The 16484-nt window shown below is 48.2% G+C and overlaps 1 protein-coding gene across 1 annotated transcript; it reads right to left on the bottom strand.

Moving 5' to 3' along the window:
- Window positions 1-2: 2 nt before the first annotated feature.
- LOC115247960 (desmoplakin-like) lies at window positions 3-12928 on the bottom strand (the record flags this gene model as incomplete). The annotated part of the gene is given in 33 exon segments (XM_029831103.1): window positions 3-553; window positions 556-1479; window positions 1482-2408; window positions 2411-2924; window positions 3358-4515; window positions 4625-4771; window positions 4773-4874; window positions 4876-5055; window positions 5057-5173; window positions 5307-5405; window positions 5618-5725; window positions 5809-5892; window positions 6033-6195; window positions 6283-6476; window positions 6552-6690; window positions 6778-6959; window positions 7047-7264; window positions 7349-7457; window positions 7459-7503; window positions 7505-7537; window positions 7620-7746; window positions 7833-7987; window positions 8091-8243; window positions 8613-8738; window positions 8812-8907; window positions 8995-9099; window positions 9179-9346; window positions 9420-9479; window positions 9562-9687; window positions 11224-11368; window positions 11518-11636; window positions 11857-11965; window positions 12548-12928. Coding segments are annotated over 33 exon segments (7728 nt in total), but the record flags the coding sequence as incomplete, so codon positions are not given.
- Window positions 12929-16484: the final 3556 nt, after the last annotated feature.

The following is a 16484-nucleotide window of genomic DNA, read 5'->3' as shown; positions in this document are numbered from 1 at the left end:
CAGGTCAGGTTCTTCTGGTGGCTCCGTGTATCTTGAAGCTTTTGGGCCCCCTGCCCGTCGAGCCAGCCTCTGCGGATAGCCTCCTCGATGGTGACGCGCCGCCCGGACCCAGGTTCCATTAAGCCTCCCGTCAGGTACTGGAACTCCAGAAACCTCTGCCCAGCTTCATAAGGTAGCCACGCCTCCTTCACTGCCTCCGCCACAGACATCTTCCTTTTGATCTTCACGTCTTCAAAGCCGTTAGAGGCCTTCTGGGCGGGTTTCAGCTTGCTCGCCATGCTTTCATCGAGGATGCCCTGATGGACAGCATCCTGCAGCGAGAGTCTCTCACCGTTGGCGGGGTTGATAAGACCACCCGTGCACGCCTGGGCCTCCAGGAGCCTTTGTGCCGTAAGAGAGTCGACGATGCCTCTGCGGAGACCTTCGGTGATTGTTATCTTCTCCAGGGTCTCGGTGTCAAATATAGCCGCCACCGGGCTGTGGTCGTCAAACATTTCGGGTGGAGAGACGGTGATAGAGATGCTGCTGAAACGTTTGCGGACGGTGGGAGAAGATGGCGCCAGCTGGGGCTGCTGCAGGTGACCATGTCCTCAACGTTGGTGGCTGCGATGGTCATCTCGGTGGCGCTCGTTTTGTGGGTGATCTGATCGGCAAACTGAGTCAAGGTCAGCGCCCCCGCCCGGTACTGATCCAAAGACGCCTGGTCAACGATGCCGCGTTCCAGACAGTCTTTGATGTCATACTGGGTCCCCGTCTTCCTGTCCACTATCACCAAGCGTGAAGTTCCGTCCGAACCCTTGATGGTGATTTCCTCCCACTCGCACTCTTGCTCAGACAGTTCGAGGAAGGTGTCGTAGTCGATCAGCTCTTTGTGGAAGGCCTCCCTCACTGACATTTCCAGCCCGGTGTCCGGGTCGACAATCACAACTCTCCGCTTGCGAAGGACATTGGTTCGGCTCTCTTCTGACTTCTGCAGCTTGTTCTTGTCTTTCAGGGGGAGGAGCACTAAGCCTGTTTTGGCATCTTTGATGCACCTGTCCTTCAGCTGAAGATACGTCAGATTCTCCTTTGTATTGGGGTCAAAAAATCCCTTTGTGTCATCGCCTTCGTACGTCAAGATTTCATTCATCTCCTCATCAAAATATCCTCTTCTATAGGCAATGGACACATCAATACGGTGACTCTCTTTGGGGTCAATAATCCCACCGCTGGCAATTTGGGCCTCAAGAAGGCGAATTCCATGACCTTTTTCAACAAGATCTTTCTCAATAGCCTGGAAGAGGGAGATTATCTTTCCTGTTTCTGGGTCTTTGTATCCAGTTACTGCCTTTTCTGCAGACAGGAGCTTGTTCTTATACTCTTGTCCTATCAGGCCTCTCTTTGCAGCCTCTTCTACTGTCAAGAAGATATTGTTGACTGGATCAACAACGAAGCCAGACGCTGCTTGGGCCTCAAGAAGCTCCAGGGTGGTTCCTTCATAAGCAGACCTTCTTTCATTGCCTGATAGAAAGGCAGTATCCTGTCCTTGACCTCATCATAGATTCCTGCAATGCAGGTGCTGCCGTAAAGATACGACTTCAGCTTTTCTTCAATCTCTTTAGTGGAGAGCTTCTTTGAGTCGGTCTCATCGAGCAGGCCCGAGTCAACCAGCTCTTTCACGGGGACCTCCCCGCGCAGACCTTTCACGGTCATGGCCTTTTCTGGAGCAGAGAGCAGAAGCAACCCACCAACCGGATCCACCGTGCATGACTTCCTGAGATCAGAATAGGTTATTTTCTCTCCTGTTGCTGGATCCAGGTAGCAAGCAGGTCTTTTGTTCAGTGCCGTGTAGAGATCCTGATCGATGAGATTGCGATCCAAAGCCTGATCCTTTGGAAGGAATACACTCAGAACCGGATCCACGATGCCCCCCACGGACTCTTGAGCCTGCAGCAGACGGAGGGCGGTGTCTTTGTTGAGGCGGCCTTGTTTGCAAGCCTGACCCACCGACAACACTTTGCCAGTGTATGGATCCTTGAAGCCGGTACAAGCAGCTTCAGCGGTGACCAAGGCCTCCCTGTCTTCAGTGTCCACGATTCCTCGAGAACATGCAGTGTCCACAGACATCCTCTCATTATATGCTGGGTCAACTATGTAGCCTGTGGCCGCTTGAGCTTCTAGAAGCTTGAGGGCACTTTCTGGGGTGAGGAGCTTATTGTTTTTGGCCTCCCTGAACGGCATTTTCCCGTGAGAACGTGACACCATGCCTGCAATGACGCCGGTACCTTTCAGGCTCAGCTGGATGTCCACAGCTACCTCATCCACTGTCTTCCTTCCTGTTAAGAGTTGCTCCAGGGTGGCTTTGGTGATTATGCCGCAGTCACAAAGCTGGTGCGCGGTGACTTTGCGACGCACTCCTTCAAACACAGTTTGGATGGATCGATGGAGGGCATCTTCTCATTCGTCTGGGTCTGCTTATTCAAGTTGGCCGGTTTCTGCCGAAGCTTCTGTATTTCCCTCTCGAGCGCGTCTCTCTTCAGAGCCAGGTCGGACGCCTCCTTCTCTGAGATCAACAGGCGGTTCTTGTATCGTTCCTCAACGGTTTTCAGCTCCCTCATGAGCTTCTCGATGTCATTTTTTAGGGAAAGCTTGTCTCGTTCCGCCTTGTCCCGGTCAGAATTACACTGCCTAATCTCCCTTTCCCTTAGCTCAAACTGGTTCTTCAGGTGACTAAAGTCCTTTTGGATCCCACTCTTTTCATCCTGCAGGCGTTGTTTATTGCGAATCTCAGTCTCCAGGGAGAGTTTGATGCGCGTGAGCTCATCTTCCAGGCGCTGGTGCCGCGACTTGTCCTGCTCCAGCAGTTTAAGCTTGGAGAGCAGGCTGTCCCTCTCCAGCAACAGCTCGTTGTAATGGCTTTGGGACTGTTGCGCCATCATGGATGTCTGTGGAGAAAGAGATAAAGACAGAATCGTCAGGCCAGACACGCTGCTGCAAACGTATTAACTCGGTTTGTGTTAATATTCCTCATCACTATCTATAATAAAAACAATGTTTGATAGTGGTATTGCCTGATTTCTGAGGCCATTCTTTGTCGTGTACAATCAGATATGAATGTAACTGCACATTTCAAAGGTACTTTTTTTTCTTCAATTGATTGTTGATCAGGTTTACATTCATGTGAGGCCCAGAGTAGAGCCTACAGCCTATACATACTGTATAGAAAGCGACCAAAAATGAGTTAAATTTCATGTCATTAGTACTGCAGAGCTACTGTGGCATCAACCTTTCTCAGCCAAGATTATTCATGCAAAAGCAGAATAGGAGTCAGAGCAAGTATAGACAGCGTAAACGGCCCTTTGACGCAATCAAAAATACCTCGATCGATTGTTTTTGGATTTTTTCTATCTCCTTTTTAAGCTTTTCTCTCTCCTTGGTCAGGTCATTGATGAGGGCCTGGAACTCTGCTGTCCTCTTGTTGCTATTCTGAAGCTGGATATGGAGCTCTGAAATCTGAGTGGCCGTTTCTTCATCTACAGAGTCTCTGCTGTGCTTCAGGGTATCTCTTTCATGCCTAACTGCCCTCAGCTCTTCCTCCAGCCTCAGCCTCTCCTTGGTCAGGTTCTGTGTCAGAGTCTTGAGAGTTTCGATCTCTGTGGTGTACTCATTCAGCTGGCGGCTCCTCTCCTCCAAGGTCTTATACAAGGTCTCGTTTCGCTGGTTGAGCTCAAACACTCGCGCTTGTTCCTGCAGGAGCTTCTGTTTAGCCCCCCTCACTTCTGCCGTAGCTGCTGCCAGCTCCTGCTTGGTCACTTTGTGCTCCCTCGTGCTCCTGTCCAGGGCATCCTGGAGGGCAGCGAGGTCCTGCCCGTGCTTCCTTTCAGAATTTGAAACTTCCACCTGAATAGATTTCAGTTTGGTGATGGTAGTAGTGTGCTCTTTGCATGTATGCGTCATCCTCTCCAACTCGGCTTCAATTCTCTTTCTGCGGGTGAACTCCTCCTGGGCGGCCTTCTTTTGGTTCTCCAGCTCAGCTTCTGCCCCGTCCAGGGAACACTGGAGCTCCCGGATGCGGCTCTGCAGCCTGATCGAACCCTGCTCGGCTTTGGTTTTCTCACTCGCTTGCTTCTCCAGCTCTATTTTGGTGATGCGGATCTCCTGCTCAGACACCTTCAGCTTGTTGAGAGCCTCCAGGTAGGAGGCGTTCTTCGACTTCAGTTCTGCTTCTGCCTGCTTCGTGTGACTGATTTCCAGTTCCAGAGCTCTCCTCTTTTTTCCTTCCTCCTCCAGATTAAATGTGAGAATGCTGATTTGTCTGGACAGCTCCTGCTTGCTTTTATGGCCTCCATGAGTTTTGAGTTCATCGTCACCTCTTTGCTGCTTCAGGGTTCTAAGCTGACCTCCAGCTCGCTGCGGATCCTTGTCTCCTGTGTGACTGACGCCCCTCTGCTGTGACTTCTGCTTGCTTTTGCTCTGTGCATCTCGGCCAGAGCCATAGACTGCTTGAGCCTCCCTCAGCTCCTCCTCCAGATCTTTCTTCTCAGCGGTCAGTTTGTCAACTTGCAGTTTTACCTCTGTTTATATTGTCGTCTTTCTGCTGTGATGCTTTCAGGATGTGGTCTTGGTGACGTGGATTTCGGGTTTAGTAGGTCTGCTTAAGCTGATTAATCTCCTGGCTGCACTGTGCTCTTACCTTGGAAATGTCCGATTCAGCGTTGCGCCGACGTGTTGCTTCCTCCTCTAGCAATAACTTCATCCTCTCCAGTTCACGTTCTTTGTCTTTCACTGATTTTTTCCAGGTCAATTTTCACCCAGTTGAGCTCTTCCAGCTCCTTCTGTCTGCGGCGAACGGCCGCCTCATACTCCTCTTGCTGACTGTTGTAGCGCTCTTCTGCCAGCCTTTTTTTTCCTTTTTTCCTCTTCCAGCTGGTATTTAATGCGTGTCAGCTGGTCATTCAGGTCTTGCATCTGGTTGTGGGTGCTGTCCAGACTCTCCTTGGTAGCATTTACTTGCAACACAGTGGTTCTTTTCACTTGCTCCAAATCAATAAGCTGGTCTTTTGATTGTGAGAGCTCCAGCTCTGTAGCGGGCCAAAGCGTCCTCCAGAGTCTTGTTTTTCAGGTCACGATCCTTAATGTCTTCCTTCAGAAGCCTCAGCTGATCCTCCAACATATCAATCTTGGTGTTTCTAATCTGAAAAGTGCAGTAGTGCAAAAACAATGTTAAAAAGGTTCGAAAACACATTTTACCTTTGCATTATTTGTAAATCTTTCTGCATAAAATAACTTTATTGTTATAAATAGCTGCAACCAGGTCCAACACATACTTTCAGTTCTTCCATGTTCTTGAGGAGCTCCCCGAGGAACTTATAGTAGTCGCTGGATCGGGTCAGCAGCTCGATATACTGCGACTGAAGGCCGGCCACCTGACAGAGTTCAGAGGAATGGAAAATTAATCATTTAAAAAATATAGAATGATATTTACATGAGACGGCTCTAAATGACAAATGCCATCAGAGGGTTGTTTTAAATATCTTATAATGGATGTGCTTAGGGCAAAAAGGTCAAAACCCGGAGCAAGGAGCATCTTCTCAAAGTGACGTCATGACAACTAACTGAAAAACGATGCTTCTCGTACCTCGTGCCTGACGACGGAGGCCGGAGACTGAAGCATTGTTCTCTTGATTGGGATCTTAAGCAGAGTTTCCAGGCCAGAACTGTAGGAAGCCAACTGCAGCTCATAGTCCTGGAAATGCAACAGTGGTCACTCCATTGTGTCGGGTGAAAACAATGTGTCCAAGCTAAACATGTAAAATGTTAGCCGCACACCTTGATGGACGTAGCGCAGGTGTCTGCAGTCTTCTGCACATCGTCCACTCTCTCCTTCTTTCCTTTAATTTCTGTGTGAAGTGCCTGTGCAGAACCGGTACTGTTAGACTTTCCAAAATATTTATTTATTATTCCAGTAGTAGAATTACTAGAATGTCTAATTAAAGGGCAGAAACTTTGGGCGACGTGTTATTGCTATAGAGGGAAAAAGGAGGACAACGTGCCTTCTGTTGGTTGAGGTGATCCATTAATTTCTGGATGTCAGTAAATTTGGCCGTTTGCAGGGTGTCCTGGCGCTTCCTGGCATTGTCAATCCACTGTTCCAGGGAAGTGCTGTTCTGTTGATAATGATCCAGTTGCTTCTCCTGTTTTTCCAGGTCCCACAGCCTTGAAAGGAAAGAGTGGGAGAGGGGATATTTTAAACACATTTCCTATCCGGGAAACAAGGACGCACTGGAAAAGTATTGCACCCACCGGCTGTCTATCTGTGTTTGGATCCGACGCCAGCGGTCACACAGCTGACCCACCAGGTCCGAGTACTTGGACAGGTCCACGTCACACTTGTGGAAGGACTCGGAGATCTGACCGTTCCAGTGCAGCGCTTTAGCCAGGTCGGATTCCAGCGCTGTCAGCAAGTCTCGTTTTTGATCGAGCTCATTTTTCATTTGCTAAAACAGCAAATAGAGACATATCCTTAAAAATAGGTTCCATTCGTTATAACACTGGATGGAGGTGTGACAAACCTTCAGAGTGCTCTGGTAGTTCGCCATCTCTTTAAGATCTAGAGAGCTGGTTTCCTTCTCTGTCAAACGAGTCTCGTTGACTTTAACGATATCTTCGGCCTGGAGAAGGTTCTGGAGCAAGGATTTGAGCGCTGACAGTCTGTCAGAAAGACACATCCATCACATTAAAAGTGCTCTTTATCCTGCTCGTTACCTTCTGTGGTTGACTGGATACAAAACCAATTACCTTTGAAAGTAGATCTGATTGAGGCTCTGCAGCAGCCCCAGTTTTTGGTTGATGATTTCCAGTTCAGTCTGGAGGAACTTGGCCTGTTCAGAATCGGGCGGTAGTCCGTCCAGCTTCTTCTTAATCTTCTCTCTGATTTGCAGGTACTCGTCATAAATGGAGTCCAGCTCTTCGTGCAGACTCTAGAAGCAATTAAATATAGAATAAATCAGCAAATGAGCCACAAATAAATGGCAATATGAGCGACATTTAATTAATTTGTGACCAACCTGGAGCCTCTGGATGTGCACTGAGCATTGGTGGACGCCGTTCTCCCCCAGGGGGACGTGAAGGTGACTGGTGAGACCCGACTCAGCCAGCTCAAGTCTGCGCCGGAGCTCTTGCAGGCTGTTGAGCAGCGTGAGGCTTAAGGTGGCGCTGGTAGAAGGCGGAGGCTTGGTCACAGGCTTGGCGACCTCCTGTTTCGGAACTTCGACCTCTTCCTCCCCTGTTATAGTTAAAGGGGAATTAGAGCGAGAACAACAGCATCACTGAGAACAGCATCACTGAGACTAGAGACATTTTCACTCACGGTAAGAAGGCAGCTGGATAATCAGCGTGTCGTAGTGGCTCTGAGCTTTATCAAAGTGGCCCTGGATGGTCTTTTTGTCTTCTTCCCCAAACATCTCAGAGCCCTGGCTGCCTCCGCAGGAACTCTTGGTAGTGGGTCTCCAGTCTTTTGATGACTGCTGCGGTACTCCTCAGGACGCATCTTGGACAGCTGCCAGTGGAGACGAGTCGGGTTAGTCGGCAGTTTAAACCCAACACGCTGCACACGAAGGCTCCTGTGTTTGAGAGCTCACCATGCTGACAGTGAGGGAGTTGATGTAGCTGATGTCTTTGAGGCAATACTGCCATGAGATGAGGCTCTTGATGTTGATGTACAGCTGGTTCCAGATGCTCATGATTGCCTCATAATACTGCTCATTTCTATGAAATGGCACAAAAAAAAAGAAGGTTTGTCTCACTTCCTCTACTGGTACGGCACATAAATGCCGTCTTCCACAGTCTCCTACTTGCTGGCGAGGCCGATGCTGAGCGGGTTCGGAGGGGGGATTAACAAACACACGGAGGGGATCAGCATATCCAGACCCCCAGGTCCCGTCACAAGCCACTTGCTGCGCTGCGAGTTGTCCTTCAGAATGCCCTCGTTCCCTTTGAGAATACCTTTCTGGAACGCAGAAAACAAACAGGAAGGACAGAATGACATTATTTCACAGCCCCTTTGGGCCCCTGTGTGTTGTTTGGTGCGTGGGAGGAAGCAGGTATCTCACCTGGTCTTGTTTAAAGTCACATAAAGCCTGCACTATGACGGGGCTGCTGCTCCTCTCCTCCGGGTTGCGAGATTTCAGCCTGACGATGTTCTTGGATTTGTTGACCAGACTTTGGACCTGTCTTTTGTTCTCCATGATTCGCTCCTTCTCTTTCTGTAAAACAAAACAAACCCCAAATCTGTGTTGTTATCTGTCGACAGCTATCGTTCAGGGCCTGGAACTCTACACCCACCACAAGCCTGAGTCAGTTCACCAGACATACTGGACCGATTTCACAACCACATCACTCAAGAACAAATTGCTTTCTCTGCCAAGGCGGCTGTGTTTTGTTCCACTTCCTGGTATGTCAGCGTTCCAGAGGGAAGAACGAGTGACCTCATTTTCAAGAAACATGGTACGACACGGGCCAAATAAAGGCGCCAGTGTATCTGAGACGTATAGCATCACTGGCAGGAAAGGTCAACGTTTCTGGCCCGTATCACAACCTTTGGACCCGAACGCAGCAGAACCAGGCATCCATACCTCCAGGTTTTTCAAAAGGTCAGTCAGGTTTTCCAGCGGGGTGTTCTTGTTGCAGGTGAATTTGCTCCGGATGGACTCGTGCTCCTTCTGCAGCTTCGTGTAGGTCTCATTGGCCTCCTTGAAAAACTGGGGGAGGCAGAAACTCAAGTCTTCACAAGGTTCTGTTGTCAGAAAAGCCAGTGCTGGATCGAGCACTTACTTGGCTGTAGGCAGCGTTCTCCTTCAGATGAACATGGATGCACTTGGTGATCTGGAGGAGCCAACTCCACTGCGTCTGTAAGGTGTCCATGTAGGCCTGGACGGGCACAGAGAGTCAGCAGTGACGAGAGGATCGTGTTCCGCTTATCGTCATCAACCAAAAAAAAAAATAGGGAAATCTTACTTGAATTTTATCTGAAGCAGGGTGGTTGTTGTTCAAGAGACCATCTGCTTTCAGTTTCAGCTTGTTCAGCTCCTTTTCTTTCTCCTCCAGGTCCCTCATCAGACCCTGTCGAGGGAGCGAGGAGCAAGACTTTTAGACAGTCCTGAGTAAGAACCCCAGCCCTGAACCCAGGGTTCAGCCTTACGGAGTAGCTCTCCTGCTTCCTGGGAATATACTGGTCGATGTTCTTGTCTCCCCAGTCAAACACCAGCTCCTCCTCCTCTCTCTCGTTCACCCACATGATGGCCTGGGAGATTTCCTCGATGATGCTCTGAAGCTCCCGCAGTTGACTCACGCGGTTGTGGGACATTTTCTGAGACAGATGAGGGACACGCGTGAATTATAGTCCCAACTAACAGCACTGTGTGAGGCTGTCGTGGTCCTACCTGCAGACTGTCCCATTCTTGCTCCAAGACGGAGAGGTTGTACCTGTCCCCCTTAGCATTCTGAAGAGAGAGAGAGAGCTTGTTGCAAATATGTGATGACCATTTTTCTTTAACCAATACAAACTACAGCGAGAGCACTTACTAGCTCATCTCTGGCACGTTCGACTTCCTGGCTCCTCTGAAGAGAGCTGTGGGTTCGGTTGTGGGTCGCGATCTGCTTTTCAATGCTGGCGGAGTCGTCCCCCCACGGAGCCATCTCAATCATGCGCTGCAAATACGCGTGATGCGGTGAGAAAATAGAGCTCAGCTTGGAAGAAATTACATCTCTGACTACTTTGTAACACCTTCAAATTAAAAAGTCTTGGCTATCTTAACACAAAGCTTTAATAAAGATGCAGGCAAAAATATAAAACGCTTTACTAAAACTATTATTTGAGGTAAATATATGATGGAGCTTTTGTTTTTCTGATTTAAACGTTTCTCTTATTGTCTTTCACTGCTGGACTTTACGTCGTTCTCCTGTTTCACCTCTAGGTGTCAGTATAAGCCCAGTAAAGCGCGCAGGAATTTGGCCCGAGTGTTCCCCTCTTGTTTACAGCCTCCAGCCCAGATAAGAACAGTAAATCAACCCCAGCCAGGCCCTGGTCTGTGAACAGTTCTCTCTCTCTCTCAGGGCTTTTGTTCTGACACCACTCCCCTTTCCTTGATGGGTGCTCATCTGGAACTCACAAGATGGCCGTTAAAAGACTCAGCAGCACAGCCAGCGTCTATAAAAGTTACAGAACAATGCTGCTACTGAAGCAAAGTCGCCTACACTGTGGTTGTTTTTGCTACCTCAAATGAAAGGAGCTGTATGAAACAACCCTGCAATGGTGACAGAATAGCTTTTTTTTAACATGAGTAGGAGGATTAAGGAGACGCAAGAAGGGCGTTTTCCCATGAACTTGTCAGAAATGTGCAGAACTCCCCTGTCCCATAACGACGGAGTGAGTGGAGGGTGTCAGATTTCACACTTCTCCACTCTTACTTTTTCTTTCTGCTTCCACAGCAACCTTATTTGCCCCAGTCTTTTTTTTTCTTTCTAGAACAGTTCTCTTTGTTTCGGTCGCGCCCGCGCCTCCCTCAGCCTCTCTTTCACTCACGGATCAGGTTTTGGCAGCGGGACCAGATGGCTTCAGTTACAGAAGGTCAGAATAAGTGATAGGGTAAGTGCATCACCCTCCACCTCTCCTCCGTCCCGTCTCACAAAGGCAAAACATTCACAGTGACACACCATCAGAGCCAAAAATAAACCCAAAAGTGGATTCAGACTGATAACATTATAAGATGATTAATACGATCCCTTCATTCTAAATAGATATAACTCATCCATATTTGGTGGAAATAATCTGATATTGACTAAAATGTAATTTTAGTATCAACAATTTTTATGACACATGACAACACAATTGTTTCTGTATAGCCGTTGCTAAGGTTAATCTATATGCCGGCCGTTTCAAGACATAAATCTCAAGAGCAAAGTGCATCAATAAAACACTGGAAGGTGGGGGGGGGGGGGGGGGGGGGGGGGATTCTGGGAAATCTCTCATTTCCTAGCATTCCAAAGGAAAACATTGCTAGCTGACATTATGCTGAAACAAACAGACTCAAGTGCCTTTTTACAGAAATTCCCAGAGCAAATAATTGGTGTTGTGCAGCAGAGGAGGGCGGGGCCTCTGATGGTTAACCCAGTTAACCCATGACTAAATCTTGATGCGCTTGCGGGGGGTCTCCCGTCCACAGATCACTTATGAGATCCTCTCACCTTCTGTTGGGAAATCCAGGCGACGGCATCGTTGAAGACCCTGCCTCCGTCCAGGGAGCCCACGCTGCCACGGGTGCGCCTGATGGTCATGCCGCCCATTATCTGCTGCTGAAGAGCCATGAACATGTGCTGGAGCTGTTCCACGCTGCAGCGAAATAAAATAAAAAGGAATTCAGATGATGTGCAAATGTTGATGCTGTTCGTGAGCTCGTGTTTACAGTGAGTGACGCTGCAGGCTGGACCACTCATGTGTTGACAGTCATGAATGAACATCTAGACGGCTTCCTGTCTCACCTCCTGTGGATGTCCGTAGGGACTCGCAGTTGCTGCAGCTCTCTGCCGTAACCCTTCAGCTGCTCCATGGACTCTGCACCCAGCATCAGCATCTTCTCTGCCTCCATGACAGGCCCCCCCTGCCAAATCAATAGGGACACTCAGCTCCCGACACCCGCCGTGTTTTCCCATCAACTCAATTAGATGAAGCCAGCAGACGGGAGAAACCTAATTAACCACAGGAACCGCCTCACAGACAAACACAGGCCATTATTGATTGCGTATTACTCTAATAACCGTTTCACCATCACAAGTCTAGACTTGCCATCAGACCTCGTGGTTCCTAGGTGCATCACTCACCGTCTGCAGGATCATCTTGGCCCTCTGCAGGTATTCCTGACACTGGTTTGTGAGGAGCACAGCTTTCTGCTGCATAGGATGCACGCTGCACATGGAAGAAGCGTCACATCTTTGAATACAGCGGGCAAAAGGAGCAAGGATGCACAATGGGTCATTCAATAAGTATTTAAAGCGCACATAAAACGAAATGAAAAGCAAAGAAAGGGCACTGTGAAATATAAAAAGAAACCACTTTCATCAAGCCTCTTTCACATGTAATGGCAACATTATGACGTGTAATAACAGCTGGGGGGAGGGAAGGTGTGTGCTCAAATGAATTAATCGTGTCCGGCAACAGGTGGGCTGTGATAACTTCAGTAAGTGCTTTAATACACACAGAGATCGGGGCCAGAGCTGCTTCTCGAGCGGCCCAGTAAACCAGCAGCTCCGGCACTTGTTTTTAATGGCGTGTGTCCAGTTAGTCCGGAACCTGCTCAGCTCGACGCCGCGGTTAAAAAGAACGACTTTAACCTCCGGGGACACGATCAAAACCTGCGTGTCCTTCATTCAAATGCCACTAAAAAATAACAACGAGTCGAAAGTTTGAGCCTGCAGGTCCAACACCTTAAGTTCCGAGGCTATCGTGAACGCAGCACAGAGCAACAGGTGCGTTTTTTTCGGATTTAATTTGAATTCTAGATGTAATTTGTACCTCATTGCACCTCCTGGGCTCACACCCATGCTGACTTTCGGTCCCCCGAGCCCCCCGCCGGGCATGGAGGTCCGGGAGAAGGTGGAGGAGTAGGCGTAGGCCCCGCCGTCCGCCGCCTGGAAGTCCCCATGGAAGCCGTTGCCACCGGCGAACACGTCGTTCCGAAAGCTCGAACTCAGGTCCTGCCGGGAGCCGCTCCTGGGGCCGATGGTGTTCAGCCGGGTGTTGGAGCCGTAGGTGCTCATGTTTACGGAGTAGTTGTGTTTATGGGAAAGAAGCGTTTTGTCCCGGGTCCATCCAGAGGCAGAAGTCCAGGACTCGCTGCGCGTCCTGTTGCGCAGATGAAGGTCTGCTGAGAATAGACGGAAGCTGCTGGACGCGTTTTGGAGAGAAACCACACCTTGATCTCGATCAGCCACTCAGTTCACACCACTACGGATTCTGCGTAATCAGCGACGTTATAGCCACAGTTTTCACTTCTTTATTCTTTTTTTCCCTTATTTCTCATGACGTTAAAATTAGGGCAAAACATGCGTAAAATGCATGTGACGCTTTTGGGCTTGGCTGACGAGCTTGTCACCTTACATGAGAGGAAGGAGGGGGTTTTACCAGCTAATCTATGGACAAAAACACATAATAAAGTCTAAATGCTACAGTAGACACACCAGATTGGCGAAAAACAACAATGTGACGTGACTGTGTGCACCGTGGAAGACAAGGGAATGGGGGGAGCTCATTAAATTGTCAGGTTATATGAGGAAGAAAAAAGAAAACAAAAGTATTCCTAAAGTTGATGAGACACTGGGTAATCTGGGGCTTTCACTCTAAACTGGAGACCAAACCCAGCAGCTCGGCACAGATCAGGGCACAGATCAGGGCCGGGACAAAGAGAGGAAGACAGGAACTGAACCAACAGCCTCTCGGAGCTCACGCCCCAGACTGGAATCTTCACTCCATTCCTAGGACTTCAAACGTCTTGAGTGCACCTAACAGAGTTAACACAGTTTGTTAAGTATGTACCGTATGTTAACAGACATACACACATTTATGCTGAGTGTCAGCTATTATAACATTTCCTTGAAAGACCAGCTTTGCAGATGAAACACACCCAACCAAACAGCGTCCAAGAGCTCAGATGGTTTCTCTTCAAATTCTTTTATTGTGAAACTGCAAGACACAGCATGTAGTTATTTCACAACTCATTTTTACGAACGCGCTCACACAGCAGGCGGGAGGGGACCTGGACCGTGGGACAGTGAACCGGCTTCATAATGGGACCGTTCAAATTAAACAGAACAGACGACAGGGGTTGGTCTCCTGACCTCTGACACATTCAGTCATTTGCAGAGAATGTTGAAGAGGGTTTTTTTTTTCTTGTCCCCCCCATTTTAAGGCATTTGCTGTCAGGTTAAGGAGTGGCAAATGCTGAGGTTTTTGTCATGTACTGATCCTCTCCTGTCAGTCACTGGATCCTCCCTCTGACCTATCAGCCATTCTGCCTCTCTGTTTCTGCACTACATACTCAGCGTGCAAGAGTAGACAAGTAAAAGCACTCCCAAACAGGGAGGTAAATATTTAACTTGACGTTTGCTTTCTGGACTGAGGGTCACTTCCGGCTACAAACAGGTGATCAGGGTTTGGGTTCGTTACACACCAGCCTGACAACAGCCGCCCAAAACAAGTGAAAACAGAGTCTAAGACGGCAGAATTAACACGTGATTAACGCCTTGGCAAAGGTGAAGGCAGTCCAAACCTGTTTGTGTGTGATATCAGTTCCAGACTTTCACCAGACAAGCGTGACGGCTGGTTTAGTGACTAACCCGGACTGGTGTCATCGTGTCCAGTAATAATGTTGGGTGTTCACATTGATGCTTCCCCGCAGCGTTTTTCCACCATTTCAAAAACGCTCCGTCTCTGAGATGGGATGAGTAGGCAGGGAGATCTGCAGTAAGCCTGCTTAAAACCCCTGAAATCCTCTCAATATTGCAGAGGAGTACACTTTCACCCTGATGTGGGAAAAAAACCAACAACCAGAGGCAGTTGTATAGTGATTTTAAAAAACAACAACCCTCTTTTAAGTCAGCCGCCGTTCTTACCTCATGTATTTGCTTATCAGGCGGATTAACTTTTAGCAGAATTTGTGCATGATTGTGTATCTTTGTGGTATCTTTTCTACCCAGCCCACTTTCATTCTCTATCTCAGGTGAAATTACCCCCCATAAAGGGTTAGGGCAGGTTAGGGAATTGTAGAGGTAAAGAACTGTATTTCCAGGACTTTGGAGTCATTTATGCCTCGTCCCCAGGATGAAAGCAGGTGGGCCACACCTCTGTATTTGAACCATGTGTAACCAATCTGTCCATGAAGCAGACAGACAGACATTGAGGGGTGTGTCCAGAATAAACCTGAAGCAGTTGCTAGGGAGGATCCAAAGCCGATTTGAATGCTAACAACCAGCACGGTGAGATAGTGGGACCGTACAAGGGTCAACTGGTTTCTGTTGACACACAACCACATGAAAAATTCTACATGCACACTCTGGAAGGGAAGGCATTGTCTGCATGTCTAGTTTTCGTAACGGAGCCAGATTTAAAATAAGACTGTTGACAGTCGCTCAGTAGATTAACAGACAAGTGAGAAAATAACTTTTTTATTAAACGCTGATTCATTCAGAAAACAATCTTTAGTGTGGGGTTGTTGGCTTTTACACACATCATCTGGAGAGCTCGAATTTTAAACGTCCAAGAAAGATATTGCAGCATTTATATCGAATTATCAGTTTGATTAAAAGCCCAAAAGAAGGCAGTGTTGTTGCACCCACCGGCCTGCAGGGGTCAGCAGTGTGTAACAGGAAGCAGCCAGGGGCCGGGGCCCTTTCCTGTTTTCCCCCCGCAATTATGACTTCAAATAAAGACATTTAGTTCATCAAGCACATGACAAAGTAAACATCCTCTTTTGCAGGGCTTGATAATGATATTACAGCTGGTTTCACCGCTTCAAACGTTGCGGGGGGGGGGTGCACTTGCGCATGACGACCAGGAGGGTGAAGCACTGAAGCGGACTGAGACTCACCGCAGACGGACGCAGGCTGGAACAAAGGCCGTTTAAATCCAGCACCACCCATTTTGAGCACATCTATACATCCTCGTGACCATTGCTCAAAGTTGATTTCCAAGCTTCATTTTGAGATTCGAAAGCAAGTCTGGAAAAAGTTATTGGAATAAGGATAAAACCTTTTGTCTAATCTTTAACACGGCCGATATGAGCAAAAGAAGCAAAGTGCAAAGTTCAGTGTGCTGATAGAAGCCTGTAGATTCACATGTTTACATGAAATGGGAGCGGTGTCGGATAGATTAGGGACTTTTCGGAAGGTGATAAACGATTATTCTAAATAGCAGTCAGTCATTCTTCAATAGGGTTTCCACAAAATGTTCAGAAAGTCTCGGGACTATTTGTTCCTTTTGTTTTGTACTGGTGCTGTGTTCAACAATTAGCTTCCTTTGGAACTTTGGAGTTTTATTTTTACAGCATTTGTGTTCCGACTCTTTTGCTGGCATCTTTCTAATCCTGTTATAGAATCTTTTTGGGAGGTTTTGTGCCTTTCAGAAGTCAAACACACGCGTTCTTATGCTGAATAAGGACACCAAGTCGGATTATCATCACCATGGCAACCAGCACTTAGCTCTCAGTCACTAGGACTTTGAATATTCAGCAGAATCAGGATGCTAGGGAAGAACAGTTGCAGGAAAACTCCCTCCTAACAGGAAGGAACCTCGAGCAGGTCCGGGCTGGTCTGTTCGTCCTGGACTGTTTCACCAACTTGTCTCTTCTGATGTCAAACATAAAGTAACAAACAGCCGAAAACATGACTCAGCACATTGAATTTAGTATAACTATCCCGTGCACATCAGCAGTGGTGGAGGACTAATCAGTATCAGT

The sequence above is a fragment of the Takifugu rubripes genome, chromosome 22, assembly GCF_901000725.2.
Source record: "Takifugu rubripes chromosome 22, fTakRub1.2, whole genome shotgun sequence".
NCBI classification, from domain to species: Eukaryota; Metazoa; Chordata; class Actinopteri; order Tetraodontiformes; family Tetraodontidae; genus Takifugu; species Takifugu rubripes.
The sequence above is the reverse complement of the archived record's forward strand: the minus strand, read 5'-3'. Positions and strand labels throughout refer to the sequence as shown.